Source organism: Mobula hypostoma, chromosome 25 (assembly GCF_963921235.1).
Source record: "Mobula hypostoma chromosome 25, sMobHyp1.1, whole genome shotgun sequence".
Classification (NCBI taxonomy): Eukaryota; Metazoa; Chordata; class Chondrichthyes; order Myliobatiformes; family Myliobatidae; genus Mobula; species Mobula hypostoma.
In genome coordinates, this window is record NC_086121.1 from 40,610,154 (window position 1) to 40,626,576 (window position 16,423).

The 16,423-nt window shown below is 40.1% G+C and overlaps 1 protein-coding gene across 1 annotated transcript in view; it reads left to right on the forward strand.

The window, feature by feature from the left end:
- Nucleotides 1–8,601, forward strand: part of srm (spermidine synthase) — a 30,397-nt gene extending 21,796 nt beyond the window's left edge. Inside the window, exons 6-8 of the mRNA XM_063032999.1 lie at nt 1,679–1,824; nt 4,281–4,403; nt 5,059–8,601. Of these exons, the coding sequence (XP_062889069.1) occupies nt 1,679–1,824; nt 4,281–4,403; nt 5,059–5,076 (287 nt within the window). The 3' untranslated portion in view covers nt 5,077–8,601. The remainder of the gene's footprint in view (nt 1–1,678; nt 1,825–4,280; nt 4,404–5,058) is intronic.
- Nucleotides 8,602–16,423: the final 7,822 nt, after the last annotated feature.

Here is a 16,423-nt window from a genome sequence, read left to right on the forward strand (position 1 = left end):
TCTGTTGTGTCCCTTTTTCTGAGGTCTGCGCTCAGAGAGTCCGCCCCAAGGCTCAGGTGTCTGGACAAATAGCCCACGGCAGCTAACCCGCTGCTTCCCATGTTCTGTGTTCTCCCTTGACATGCCAGTCAGGGTCACCGGCCTTGAATCAGCCTGTCTCCAGAGCCACTAAAATATGGTCTGCAAGTCTTCCAGACTGTGTCATTGAGATACCAAAAAGCCGTCGGTCGTGAGGCCCTGTGTGCGGGTCCCCTTCCCACAAAGAGCCGAAGTCAGAGTGTAACTCCAGGTCAGGGTCTCCAACAGCCCCAGTTAAAGTTCCTGTGTTTAATATCTGAGGGTATTTAACTGCTTTATCTTAGTTTTCTAAGGTCATGAACTAAACCTCCAGTCTGAATAATTTACTGGGGACTTCAACTGGTTAGGGTTGACCATGCATATTGTATCCTAGCTGTCTACATGATACGTAAGCCAGGGCAGTAGGATATAGAGAGCAATCTGTTGCCTATGCAAGAGGCTACATTTCTCCACACAGTTGATGAATCCAAAGGAACGGCAGAGACTGATTCAATTTGACACCACTGGTACTGCAGGAGTTGCCAGACAGCATTGAACTCAGAGCAGGACTGTCTTGGGGACTCCAGCTCTGTATTTTTCCCTTGTGGTTTACTCCTGAAGCCTTCCCCATGAGTGAGTATAGCGACAAGGCACTGGAGGTTTGAGATCAGAGTTTTCCTTCTAGATGAGCTGCCAACCACCCCTAACAAACCCCATCTACCTGAAGTGACTGGTTTTGTGGCACCAGTAACCCACCTTTGTCCCTTCTCCTGTCAGTAGAAATGGTTCCGCCTGGCTTAGTATCTAAGCCACGTGAAGACCAGGAGCTGGACTTGGATTTCAAAGGCTATTTGAGACGCACACTATTTAATAAGTAATGGGAGCTAATCTCTACCACCACCCCCAGCTATGAAAACTTGAATGTTAATTCCATATATGTAGTTTTGCATTCCCTCTTCCTAACTCTTTAAAGTCTTCATTGGTGACCCCATAAGCTCTTAAATGGTTGAATAAATAATTCAAGCTTTGTTGTAATATATGTAGCTCTTAATGTTTGCTTTAGCAATGAAGCAAATTTTAATCATCCATTTCATGCCCTGGCCCATAATTTCAAAAGGTTCAAGTTTGATTCTTTTTGGCTTGGCGCCCCATCAATGAAATGCTCCCACAACCAATGAACTCATTTTCAAGAGCTTTTCATCTCATGTTCTTGATTCTTATTGCTTGCTTGCTTATTTATTTATTTGGTGGTTGTTGTTTCTTTTTGTATTTGCAGTTCGGTGTCTTCTACATGCTGTTTCAACATACTAGTTGGGTGGTGTTTCATTGATTCTGTTATGGTTATTCGAAGACTTTTTGAGTATGCCCTCAAGAAAATGAATCTCTGTTGTATATTGTGACATACATGTACTTTGATAATAAATTTACTTTGAACTTTGTACAATGTTGGTGATTTTTTGCACTTAATGTAATGCTTCCTCATATAAACAATGGCCGGCCAGCACAAGACTACATAAAGGTGTTGGATAAATTTGGAGAGGAAAATAATGCAGGTGACAACAGCTTAGTAGTGGAGAAAACTGAGGTTTTCTGCGTTTTGATGTGATTCTGTCTTTTGTAGGTGAATGTCAGTGGTTGCACCTTAAGCTCATAAAGGAGATGCAGAGGTTCTGCAAGTCTCTGTTTCCAGTGGTTGAATATGCATATAGCACAATACCTACATACCCCAGTGGGCAGATTGGCTTCATGCTGTGCAGTAAAAATCCTGTAAGTCAAATGTTCTTCAGTTTGTTCTGACAAATTTCTATCTGCTATTTGTGAGTGAGCTGTATTTTAACATCATGTGCTGTGTTTGGCATTTGTCATTGAATTGAACAGAGAATGGTCAGTATTTGTTGGGCCAGTGATTTCTAATGGGTTTGTTGGCAATGCTGCAATATAAGTGAGCTGGTGCTAAGGCTTATCGTGAGGATTAAAAGTAATAGACTGAGGCACTTATGAGAGTACCACAGTCACCTCAATATATTTAGTGTCACTGAGAATATTGATGTACAATAAACATTTAATTGTGCCAACAACACACACAATGCTGGAGGAACTCGGCAGGCTAGGCAACATCTATGGAAAAGAGTACAGTTGACACTCCAGGCCTAAATCCTTCAGAACTGGAGTAAAAAAGATGGGGAGTAGATTTTAAAAGGTGCAGGAGCAGAAGAAACACAATGTGATAGGTGAAACCGAGAAGGAACGTGGTGAATTAAAGAGCTGGGCAGTTGATTGGTGAAGGAGTTACAGGGCTGGAGAAGGGAGAATAAATAGGAGAGGATAGAAGGCCATAGAAGAAAGAAAAGGGTAAGGAACACTAGAGGGAGGTGATGAGCAAGCACAGAGATGAGGGGATGGGGAATGGTGAGGGGGGTGTGGTGTCATTACTGGAAGTTCGAGAAATTGATGTTTATGTCATCTGGTTGCCCAGACAAAATATAAGGTGGTGTTCCTCCAACCTGAGTGTAGCCACATCACGAGAGTAGAGGAAGCCATGGATAGACATATCGGAATGGGAAGTGGAATTAAAATGGGTGGCACCTGCGAGATCCCGCTTCTTCTGGCGGATGGAGCATAGGTGCTCTGAGAAGCTGTCTCCCAACCCGTGTTGGGACACTGGACGCCACACCAAGAGCACCGGACATAGTATACGACCGCAACAGACTTGCAGGTGAAGTGTCGCCTCACCTGGAAGGACAGTTTGGGCCCCTGAATGGTAGTGAGGGAGGAGGTGTAAGGGCAGGTGTAGCACTTGTTCCATTTGCAAGGATAAGTGCCAGGAGGGAAATCAGTGGGGAGGGATGAATGGATAAGGGAGTTGTGTAGAGAACGATCCCTTCAGAAGGGGTGGGGGGAGGTGAAGGTGGAGATGGCAGAAGTTACGGAGGATTGTGTGCTGGATACAGAGGGTGGTAGGTGAGGACAAGAGGAACCCTATCCCTAGTAGGGTGGTGGGAGGATGGGTTGAGGGAAGACGTGTAAAATGGAAGAGATGCGGTTGAGGGCAGCATTGACGGTGGAGGAAGGGAAGTCCCTTTCTTTGAAAAAGGAGGACATCTCCTTTGTCCCCACCAGCCTCCGTGTCACACTTGGGCTGGAGGAACAATACCTTATATTCCATCTGGGTAGTCTCCAACCTGATGACATGAGCATTGATTTCTCGAACTTCTGGTAATTACCCTCCCCAGCCCCCCTTCACCATTCCCCATCCCCATTTGCCTCTCTCACCTTATCGCTTTGCCTGCCCATTGCCTCGCTCTGGTGCTCCTTCTCCTTTTCCTTTCTTCCATGCCCTTCTGTCCTCTACTATTATATTTCCCCTTTTGCTGTCCTTAATCTGTCACCAATCAATTTCCCAGCGCTTTTCTTCACCCCTTCCCCTCCTGGTTTTGCCTATCACCTCGTGTTTTTCCTGTCCCCTTGCCCTACCTTTTAAAGCGGCTACTCATGTTTTTTTTCTCCAGTTCTGCTGAAGGGTCTCAGCCTGAAACATTGACTGTACTCTTCTAGAGATGCTGCCTGGCCTGCTGAGTTCCTCCAACATTTTGTATGTGTTGCTTGGATTTCCAGCATTTGCGATTTAATTGTGTTGCAGATGAGCATTTGTTAGCCCAGACAAATGTGTAAATATCACAGTGACCATATGAAAATGTGACACTCTCAACACGCTGGAAGATTTAAACTTCTTCAGGGTAGTACTGCTGACTAAATACGTATGTGTGAATTCAACACACTCTTGCTTTGAAGTAACATACATCAAAGTTGCTGGTGAACGCAGCAGGCCAGGCAGCATCTATAGGAAGAGGCGCAGTCGACGTTTCAGGCCGAGACCCTTCGTCAGGACTGTCCTGACGAAGGGTCTCGGCCTGAAACGTCGACTGCGCCTCTTCCTATAGATGCTGCCTGGCCTGCTGCGTTCACCAGCAACTTTGATGTATGTTGCTTGAATTTCCAGCATCTGCAGAATTCCTGTTGCTTGCTTTGAAGTGGTTTGTTTAAACATTTCAAAGCAAGTTTGAGGTCAAATAGACTGCTGGTTTCAGTGGTGAAAGGTACACCTGTACCTACCAATGTTAAAAAAAACTTGTGTGCTTGTGATAAAAATTAAAGTAAAAGTACTAAACAGAATTTTCATGTTTTTGTTGTAGCATAAACTAATTCATTGGATTATTTCACAGGAGACAAATTTTCGTGAACCAGTACGGCAGCTGTCAGCTGATGAAGTGAATAGGATGCAAATGAAATATTACAATGCAGAAATGCATAGGGCTGCATTTGTTCTTCCAGAGTTTGCCAGAAAGGTAATCCTACTGGGTAATTCTGACAAGTTTGAAGTCTGCGATGGTTTTTAGTACTTTTCCCAACAAGGAATTTTAAATGCTTTATGTTTCTACCCCAAACTCCTTATTCTTCTGTCACATTATTGGCAAAGCTGTAATCACACATACCAATGTGAACTGTTATCCCTGGTCATTCCTCTTGCCTTTGCAATGCAAGCTTTGTATTCCAGTTTGTGATTAACCTTTCCAACTAAAAACTTCCCTTGCTCAGACATTGCTTCTTGTTCTGGTTAATTTAGAAGCTCCCATATCAAAATTTAGAAAGCAGAAATTTCCTGCCTAACTTAATGTTTTCGGTGTTGGGTTTCATTACAACAATTCCTGCCACTCACTTCTGGAAGGCTTTGACATTTCAATATATAAATTCAAATAACACCGCCATGTAGAACATCTTTTTTCACATTTTAGAAATTGTTTGCCTTCTGTGATTCCTAGTTCAGTCAAAATGGAAATTTATTTCCAGCTGGCACCATTTTCAGATAAGTGAACTTTTGTTATTTCCAGAATATTTCCGAAGTTTCTAAGATTGTAGTCTGTAAATCTTCTGAAATTTGGAAAAGAGATTTTAAAAGTGAATTCTTGCACCAGTATAATTTTTTTTCTGTTCATCTTGCAGGCTCTTAGTGATGCATAAAAATAACTCCAGTGCTCACTGTTAATTACCATCAATACTGGAAAGTGCTTAAAAGTTTATCATCAATTTATAGTGCTGCAGTTACCTACCATGCAGCATATTAACCCTTTCCTGTCTTCAGAGAGGGAAAACTATGATTTTTACTGCTTAGGAGGCACGGAAATAGCAACACTTGATAGAAGACTGAACTTCAGTAACTTTTACAAAGGAGAAGACTACCTGCCTTGTGATTTCCAGAACACTGGGTGATTTCTTGAAGATTTGGTCAATTGTACTATGAACCTCCTGAACCTGTTGTCAACTGACTAATCGGTAACCTGGATTTGTACGTGCTTCACATTACAGCAGATTGCTGAAACTTTGGTCTGTGATGGTTCTAGATTGGAAAGGATTAAAATTTTATCAAAAAAAAAACTAAATAAAAATCCAACTATCTAATGTTTAGAGCTTGGAATTGTGTGAAAACTTTTGGCATTAAGTGTGTGGGAACCGTGAATCATATGAAAATCCTGCTCAATTTTGTCTTAACAGCATGCTTATTCTTTTAAAATATTTTGTCTCTTGTAGGATTCACTACAGTTGTACTGATTTAGCAACAGACATTTGGCTAATTATGGAATGGATTGTCTTGATTTTGACCCTCTTTTTTTAAAATCTCCATTTTCTTCCCCTTCACCTTAACCTCTCACTTTATTTTGTCTCTCTTCTCACCCCTTCCTGCCCCACCCAACTGAGCCTTGAATGCATTTAAATTATTGTAAGGTAAATTCAAACTGGCTTTCATTTTTTCCTTGCATGCAAACATTTGTGATGAAGCTCTTCTTTTCCATTCCAGTTAAGCCTATAACTTTGTATGTTATAATGGGATGGATGAAGTTTAATGTATATGCAGGAGCATGTGTTTACTTCATTAGAGGAACTCATCTTTAGACTAATTGAACTTGACAGGGAAATATTAAGATGGCCAGGGAGGTGGTGGTGGTGGTGGAGGAAGACATAATTGATAGCAACTCCAAATAATTCTCTAGGCCCAATACAGTAACTTTGTGGTCAAATTGAAACTTTTCAGAAGGAGCAAGTGAATTTCAGCATTTGATGTGGAAGGCTAAGTACACCTTCTGGTAGTTTAATTTATTGGCCTATCGGGCAAAGTTTCTTAAACATTTAAAATCTTGGACTATTAATTGCACACCCCCATTTAGAGGGGAAATCCCCAGGGAATTATTATTAAAATGATTGTTTATTCAATGTTCACTTAACAGCTGCTATTTTACCAGGGCTCTTCTAATTATTTTAAAGTGGGATAAATATCTTTAGACCTCATTATCCCACAATATAATTTGAAAGCAATTTGTTTTCTAAATGGAGACCTGCTGGTTTGGGCTCCTCCTCTGTATTTGACCATTTTGATCTCACTCAAGAGAACATCCTACATAATGTCAATAAGTGCCCTGGGGTCAGCACCTTCAGACTAGCATGGAAAAACTGCTCTCCTATCTGAGAAGCACTCAATAACTTATCTAAGTTCAGAAGAAGTGGGTCAGGTCTCATTAAGTACAAGCTCGATTGCTTCAAGTAGAGCTGATGTTTTTCTATATGATGGTTTATGGAAGTTCCAACTTCTCTTGGTCTCCATTCAGGTGGTGATGTATATTAGGTAATTATGTGTAATAGGCAATAATGCTTTATTTAAAAAAAATAATTTTTCTACCTCTCCAAAAAAAACTTGATTTGGCCCAAGCACCATGTGTTGTTCATAATTTTGATATTTCTTTAAAGGCAGATTATTGTGTGCTAATTATCAGACCAATTAATGAAAACTGGAATGTGACCTCAAAATCTAGGAGACAACTTCTGAAGTGCACCGATTTTTAATTTATTTAAGACCTTTGTTTAAAGTATCTTTAATCTGGTTACCGTTACATAGAAAATAATCCTGTCACGAAAAAAACTTGAATATTTTAGAATTTAATACTATAAGAGGGGGGGGGGGGCTTTTCTCTATTCAGACACTCAGTCTATCTGATATTTTAAATCAAACTAATGTTTAAACTTGGAAAAACCAATCCATGCTTTTTATTCTGTTTACATTTCCACAATCAAATATTGTACGTACTTTGAAGTTTTATGCACCAGCTTGTATATATATATATCTGAAATCTACAGTCATTAATATATATTTGAAATAAAGCAATACTGATACATGGTGAATCCCATGATGTGTCCCTCAGAGTCAAACAATATTTCCCCACTACTATTTACTCTGTTTTGGTCAATTTTCCATCCACACTATTTCAGCCTTCTATTTCATTGTGATAGCAAGTCTTGTGTGGCACTTTATTGAATAACGTTTGCAAGTTCATGCTGCACTTCAACCAGGTTTCCCTTATCCATTCTCTATCTGCAGTTGTCTTACAATTCTTTAAAGAATTTCCCCAAATTATTTATGTATTTTCAGAGTGCTCCAAAAATTGGTGGTTAATGTAAGACCATCTCTCATTGAAGAAATTGCTTAACTGAATGGAATACAATGGCTGTAGCTTCAGTTTCAAGAAATGGCGGAGAGAACTGGCTTTTGTTTTTTAAAATAGGTTTGAGTATTGAGGTTTCTTTGTAGCACTTACTATTTATGGACTCTAGTAAGTTTGATTTTAGGTGCCTATAATTCTGTAAGACAGCAATTGTGCAGGTCTTGTTGCTGATGGCTTATACTAATGAACACAAGCTTGCACATCCTGTTAGAAATAGTTGCTTGGAAACCATACAGTTGGTCAAAAATACCACAATGAATGAGACTTGGAATGCACTAGGGTCAATTTCAAAGAAACTTCTTTGCATCTACCTGTATATCTTGTCCAGGGATGCGTAATGCTGACGTCACATGTCTGAAGTAGGATAGATGTCTTAATACCCAAGCACCCTTCCATCACCTTGAGCGCAATTACCTTAAAAGAACCTATATGAAGTTTGAACTATTGCAACACTGTATGTAGTGCATAATCTCTGATCAGTAATAGCGTACTTGAATGCCCCTTAGGTCAGTAAATATTTTAATTGGACTGAAAATTGTAAGTTTCTAACTCAGTGGAAAATGATGAAAGTATGGGCATTTCTAAAAAGCTGACTTTATTGTAACGTAGGACTTGAGTATAAACTGGTTAATAATACCAAATACTGTTCATGATTCTTTGATCAAGATTTATTATCTGTTTGGTACTTAATGTATGACAGTGCCTTGCTTAATATTATTCACTGCTGTAGTTTTCATTGCCTTTAATTTTTTTTCCCTGTCCCACCTAGTTGATGATGGTTCTTCTTCATAGGTCTTGAAATGTAATTAAAATGACAGCTCTTATTTTTTCCTTCAGAGTCTTGGGGTAATGCTGGGAGGAGTCCTGTGAATGTGAAAATGTTATGAAAATGAATATGAATCAGTCTATGCATGTTGAGGGGGAAAATGTCAGAGTAACATTTCACTGAAGTCTCTGGAATCTCATCTGTTTCATTACAGTCTCCAATAAAATGTTCCTCTTAAACAATTCACTGTCAGATCTTCATTCTGAGAGATTTTCCTATTTCAATTATTGCATTGGCTCCAGTGACCTTCCATATGCTGTGGTTGTGCAAGTAATTATGTAGAAAGAGAGCCTGCATCAAGGGGGGTGAATTCTCAAAGGGATTTTTGTTATGTTTGTTGAATACTGTTTCACTAGCTTCTTGTGAGCAATATTACAATATTAATTGATTTATACATTTAATACAATTAATTATTACAATTTAATACAATACATTTCTAAAATGTACAATTAATTGTATTGGATTTTCAATTTGAATGGCTTTTTGTTTGGCTTGTTCATTTTGTGAGTTAACAACAAAGCCTCAGTCCCATTACCCATACGTGAACATTGACTTCATCTCCAATGAGTTGAAAGCTAGAGGGCAAATTGTCTTAGCAGCATAAACTAAAAGCTGGAGGAACTCAGCAGGCCGAGCAGCATCTATGGAAAAGAGTACAGTTGACGTTTCGGGCCAGAACCCTTCAGCAGGACTCAGTGAAGGGTCTCGGCCTGAAAGGTCGATGGTATGCTTTTTCATAGATGCTGCTCGGCCTGCTGAGCTCCTCCAGCATTTTGTGTGTGTTGCTCGGATTTCCAGCATCCACAGATTTTCTCTTGTTTGTGGGTAAATTGTCTTTGCCCCTTTATAACAATCAGAAAACAATGAAACAAAACAGCTTTATAATTAACTACATCAAGCCCATAAGACATAGGAGCAGAGTTAGGCTATTCGGCCCATTGAATGTGTTCCTTCATTCCATCTTGGCTGATTTTGTTCACTCAACCACATTCCCCTGCCTTCTCCCTGTAACCCTTGATGCCCTTACTAATCAAAAACCTATCAACCTCCACTTTAAATATACCCAATCACTGAACCTCCACAGCCATCTCGCAATGAATTCCACAGATTCACCATCCTTGTTAAAATTCCTCAATTCTGCTCTAAAGGAACATCCTTCTAAGGCTGTGCCCTGTGGTGTTAGGTTTCCCAGCTATAGGAATCATCCATCTAGGACTTTAAATATTTGGTTGATTTCAGCAAGATCCACTCATCCATGTTGTAAGTACAGGCCCAGGGCCATCAAGTGCTCCTAATATGTTAACTGTTAACAGGATTATTCTTGTAAACCTCTTCTGGACCGTATCCTAGACAAGGGGCCCAAAGCTGCTCTCAGTACACCAGGTTCATCTAACCAATGCCTCGTCAAACCTGAGCATTGCATCCTTGCTTTCATATTTTAGTCTACTCAAATTGAATGCTAATATTGCATTTGTCTTCCTTATCATTGACTCAACCTGCAAGCTAGCTTTTGGAGAACCTTGCACAAGAATGCCTACATCCCTTTGGTCCTGTTATTTCTAAATTTGCTCCCCATTTAGAAAATAGTGTACACCTTTATTCCTTCTACTCTTCTGTACACTGTGTTCCATCTGCCGCTTTGCCCATTCTCCTAATCTATCCAAGTCCTTATGCAGACTCCCTGCTTCCTCAACACCACCTGCCCATCCACCCATCTCTGTATTGTTTGTAAACATGACCACGAAGCCATTATATGTCATAATTTGGATGACAGATTAAAGTGAAAAGGAGGGGTCCCATAACTGACTCTGCGAAGCAGCACTAGTACCAGCAGCCAACAAGGAAAGGCCCCTTTTATTCCCAATCTTTGCCTCCTGCCAGGCAGCCAATCGTTAATCTGTGCTAGTATATTTCTTATAGAAGCATGGACACCTGTGTGCGGCACCTTTTCCAAGTCCTTTTTAGAATCCAAGCAAATAACATCCATTGACTTCTTTGTCTCTCCTACCTGTTATTTCATCAAAAAATTCCAACAGATTTGTCAGGCAAGATGTCTCTTTCAGGAAACTATGCAGACTTTGGCTTATTTTATCAGGTGCCTCCAAGTACTCAGAAACCTCATCCTTTATAATGGACTCCAATATCTTCTCAACTACTGAGGCCAGGCTAATTGCCTATAATTTCCTATCTTTTGTCTCCTTAAAAAATGGAGTGACACTTGTGATTTTCCAGTCCTCCAGACCATTCCAAAATCTAGTGTTTCTTGATAGATCACTACTTAATGCATCCACAATCTCTTCAGCTCCCTCTTTCAGAAACCCTGGGGAGTAGTCCATCTCATCTTGGTGACTTGACTACCTTCAGACCTTACAGTTTCTGTCACCCTTTTCCTTATTAATAGCAACTACAGTACTATCACTCCTGCCCCCGGAAACTTGTATTTCTGGCGTACTGCTAGTGTCTTCTACATTGAAGACTGACACATTACTTGTAAGTTCATATGCCATTTTTGACACCCATTACTACTACTACAGCATCATTTTCTAGAAGTCTGATATCCTCTCTCACCTCTCTTTTACACTATATATCTGGGGGGAAAGCTTTTGGTATCCTCTTTTATATTATTAGTTAGCTTACATTCATTTTCTGTCATTTTTAAAAATTGCCTTCTATGGTTTTTAAAAGGTTCCTAATCCTCCAGCTTTTCCTCTTTTGCTTTTATGCTGCCTTTGACTTGCTTTCTTAGCCACATTCCACCTGAAAATGTTCTTGCTATCATATCTTATCAAATTCTGGTTTTATGTTGTGCCACAATGGAATGTTTGATATTTATTCAAATGTTTGGTGTATACAGTAATCTGACTGCACTCTTAAGACCATATGATATAGGAGCAAAATTAGGCAAACAATGCAGTTGTTCATGGAAAATAAAACATCAAATTCCACTTATTTTTCTCATTTAGAAACACCGTTTGATTTTTACTCCTTTCACTATTTGATAAGGTATCCCTTTTGAGCTTGTGACTGATTCTTCCGAGTTTCAAAATTTTTGACAGTGATTTCTACCTTTTTTTTGACTGTATTAAGTTTAAAAAGTGAATGTTTATCCTGTGTTTTAAGACATCTGAAAACATTTTCATCCTCAATCAGTAGACTCCGGACTGCAGGCTCAGGCCATGGCTGCAGTTTCCCTTTAAGGAAATGTAGAAAGCATGCTGGGCTGCACGTAAGATTGATTCACAGGGCCCTAAGGCTCCCACTCCCTACCGTCCTGTTGGCTAATATACAGAAAATAAAACTGAAGACTTCAGAGCAAGATTGCAGTACCAGACATCAGGGACCACTGTGTACTTTGCTTCTCAGAAACATGGCTAGCCCCCAGCATTCCTAAGGGCTTCACCTTCCACCATATGGATAGGACATTTAAAGGTAGCAGGGCAGAATTTGCCTTATGGTTAACTCTTCGTGGTATAGAGACATGGTGGTTATTCCTCAGTTATACTCACCTGACCTGGAATATCTAGTGATCAAGAGTCCATTTTATCTGCTGAGGGAGTTTTTCGCAATCATCCTGATATCAGTGTACCTTCCACCTCGGTAAACGTCAGGTAGGTACTGGAGGAGCTGACCACTGCAATCAACAGACATGAAATGGTGCACCCTGGTGCTTCCTGTATCATTGTGGGGAAATACAACCAGCCCAGCTTGAGTAAGTCTTGACGACCCACCAAGTTATCACCTGTGAATTCAAAGGAGCCAACACATTTGGAAATTGTTACGCCACTGTCAGAAACGCTTACTGTGCCATCTCATACCCGCACTTTGGCCAGTCTAATCATCTGGCTGTAATACTGTTGCCAGTGTACATGCAGTGATTGAGGACAGCAGCACCAGTGGTGAAAACTGCAAATGTATGGTCAAAGGAGTCAGGGGAAGCTTATAGGTCTGCTTCAAATCAGTAGACTGGATAGTATTCAAGGATTCATCTTCGAATCTGAATGAATATGACACAGTTACCGACTTCACTAAAAGCATGTCTCTTTGAAAACATACTGGCCATACCCAAGCCAAAAGCTATGGAGGAGTCACTGCACAGAATTTAGTAAAGCTTCAGAGAATTGTAAACTCAATCAGCTCCATCAAGGGCACTAAACTTCCCAATATAGAGGACATCTCCAGAAGACGATGTCTCAAAAGGCAGCATCCGTCATTAAGAACCTCCGTTACTCTGGACATGCTCTCTCTTTATTATTACCATCAGGGAAGAAGTACAAGAGCCTGAACACACACTCAACAATTTAGGAACAGTGTTTATGCTCATGCCGTCAGATCTCTGAACGGATAATGAACCCATGAACGTCACCTTAACACTTTTGCTCTATTTTTTTCCATTTCCTGTTTCATTTTTTATTGTTTCTTACTGTAATTTAAGTATTGTACTGCAATGTGCAAAACAACAAATTTCACAAAGTCAGTGATATTAAATCTGATTCTGAAGAAGAAAAATGCAAATACAAGTCAACCTGTAAATTAGATTGAAAATGGAATGAGTGCTATGGGATCTATTTACAAGTTAACTCCATACTTCAGATTAGAGATAATTTCTGTGTGCTGTTCATATTACCATGACTATTCTCATTATCAGATGAGCAGCTGTTTTATTACGAGCTTTTCAAATCAGCGATAGACCTGTTATCCCTTTAAAATTTATTTTTTCGATTAAGATAATGATGAATTGATCTTATCCCGATTTCTTATAGCTTTCCACTCTCCCAAAGATTCAAATATACTCAGATCAGAGGTGAATTTTAATGATTCTCTCCTTCCCGCTCTCTGGGGTAGGAAAATGCAATGACTTGGGACTTGAGCGCTCTCTGAAATGGTGACTTCTTTCTCTGATGTTTATTTTTATTTATTTATTTAGATGCACCACAGAATAGGCTTGTCTGGCCCTACGAACTACACTGCCCAGCATCCCCCCGATTTAAGCCTAGCCTAATCATGGGACAAATTACAATGAACAATTAACCTACCAACCCATGTGTCTTGGGCTGTGGAGGTGGGGGACGGTGGAGAAGAGAACTGGAACAGCCAGAGGGAGCCCACACAGTCATGGGGAGAATGTACAAACTCCTTACAGGGAGTGGCGGGAATCGAACCTGGGTCGCCTGTACTGTAAAGCATTGTGCTAACCGTTACTCTACTGTGCCATCCCATATCCACCAGCACCAGCACCCCTCCAAATTAGAATCAGAGCAAAAGTTGAGATCCAGAAAACTATTTTGTCCAATAGGTATGGCAGCTTTCCAGCCTTGTCCCCTTTCTTTATCATGTGATTCGATGGCTCTTCAGGTTCACGTGCAGGCATTGTCAAATGTGGTGATTGTTGTGCCATTATTAGCTTTTTAATACTAAATTCAGACTTGCCACCTGTGAGCATGCAATTTCTAATACTACCAATTGCTGTAAATCAATTCTTTTTTGCCCCTTGAATAAGGGCATTGCCCTTCCTCTTTCCACCTTATCCAGGTGGCTGATGGACCTTTTTCATCTTCTTCAAAGTGTATCAGTAGTCAGTGACTTCTCAAGTTGTGATAAAACTTTTAAGTTCTGCAGTATTGATCTCGAAAAGAAGCCACTTTAAAAAAATGAAATTGCCAAATCAACATCTTGCATGCAGATAATCTTTTTGCCATTGCAGTGCATTTGTACAATCCTTCACATCACAATTTAATGAAAATTACTTTGCACATTCTGAAAGTTATAGATGATAGTCTATTTTCTTTGCAGTGTTAGCACCATTTGGTTCATTGCAACCACAGTGATGTAGTTTGATGACTTCTTCAACTTTAAATATGTTAGTGTGAGGTACTAGGTTTGGATATATCAGAATAATGAGGAAAGATTTACTGAGTGAGGTATCTGCAATCTTAGAATCAGGAAAAGGTGAGATTAGGCGGATAAATTGATGCTGATGAATGTGTTTGACCTACCGAGCACCCTCAGCATAGCCCAAATAGCATCGACAGCTCCAGTGAGCTGGGACTGGAGCCAAGATGATTATTATAAGCCAAATGCCAGCAAATTCCCATGCGCGGGTTGGAATAGAGCCAGTGAAGATAGAACGGGAACTGCATGAACCTTATGAGGGACATTCCAAAAAAGTTGCAGCACAAACAGCCATCGGAAGCTTGCTTCTGGAATGGATATAGAGAGATCGCAAATGCAAACTCACTCATATTGTCAGTAAAGCCTGGTTCACAATCGGGTTTATAATCACTGCCTTATGCCATGTGAAATTTTCTGTAAAATTAAAATTAATATAATCTATCAAATAAAACAAATGGTGGTAACAGGGAATAAAGAGATGTTGGGATTTAAAGGAGATTCTGACAGCATGAAATTGCCATAAGGTTTTACTTCAAGAGGAGGAGCAAAGCTTATTCTGAAAGTATGAAGTAATTTTCGTTAGGTAAAGCAATGTTGAACAGCATATACTAGAACACTATCTCAATATAAGACATGGTTCAGTTTAGTTCATGACTGCCTTTGTGTGCAGTATACCATTTTTCTGATAACTTGAATAGTGAATACTATTAATTCATTTACTAAGAGAACAAATTGCAATTTGATTGTTATAAGTAATTGTTTCACATCACTTTAGCAATGGTCAGACCACATCCATGGAGAGGGAAACATTGAGAAAGCAAGGGTTTAAAATTGCAGAGAATTTTTTGCGGGGATAGCGAGAACAGAACTAGTGTCTGATATAGTGCACAGCCTAACATTAATCATCAACAGAGTGGCCACCTTGTGTAAGCTGTAGAGTCATAGAAAGCTACAGCACGAAGCAGGTCCTTCAGCTCATCTAGTCCATGCTGAACTATTTCAACTGCCTAATTCCATCAACATGCACCCAGACCATATCCTTCCCCTCCAAGTACCTATCCAAACTTCTCTTAACCATTGAAATTGAAATTGCACCCCATCATTTGCACTAGCAGCTAGTTTCAAATGCTAACCACCCTCTGAGTAAGGAGTTTCCCCTCATGTTCCCCTTAAATATTTCACTTTTCATCCTTGACCCATGACCTCTGGTTATTGTCTCACCCGACCTCAATGAAAAAGCCTGCTTGCATCTACCCTATCCATACCTCTCATTGTTTGGTATGCCTCTATCAAATGAATCTTTCCTCATAACTCAGGTTCTCCAGTCCCAGAACATCCTTGTAAATTTTCTCTGTACTCTTTCAATCTTATTTACATCTATCCTGTAGGTAGGTGACCAAGATTGCAGAGAATACTCCAGATTGGGCCTCCCAATGTCTTGTACAACTTCAACATAACATCCCAACTCTTGTACTCAATACTACTATCTATGAAGTGTCAAATATAAAATATAATATGACTAGAATATAAAAGCAAGGATGTAATGTTGAGACTTTATAAAGCACTGGTGTGGCCTTATTTGGAGTACTGTGAGCGGTTTTGGGCCTCTTAGCTTAGAAAGGATATGTTGAAACTGGAGAGGGTTCAAATGATGTTCACGAAAATGATTCTAGGATTAAACAGCTTGTCATATGAAGACTGTTTGATGGCTCTGGGCCTGTATTCAACGGAATTCAGAAGAAGGAGTGGGGACCCCGTTGAACCCTACTGAATGGTGAAAGGCCCTGATAGAGTCGACGTGGAGAGGATGTTTCCTCTGCTGGGAGTCTAAGACTGGGGGACACAGCCTCAGAATCAAATGGCATTCTTTTAGAGCAGAGATGAGGAGGAATTTCTTTAGCCAGCATGTCGTGAATCTGTGGGATTATTGCCGCAGGCAGCTGTGGAGGTGTATAGGTAAATGTGTGGGTATGAAAAATGGATATGGCAAGGATTAACAATCAGGAATTTGTGGATCTGTCCTGTTTTGAAGGTCTACCTGTATGTTGGGCAAATTGACCCTTGATACTAGATAAAGGAAAAACAATATATGACTCTGGTC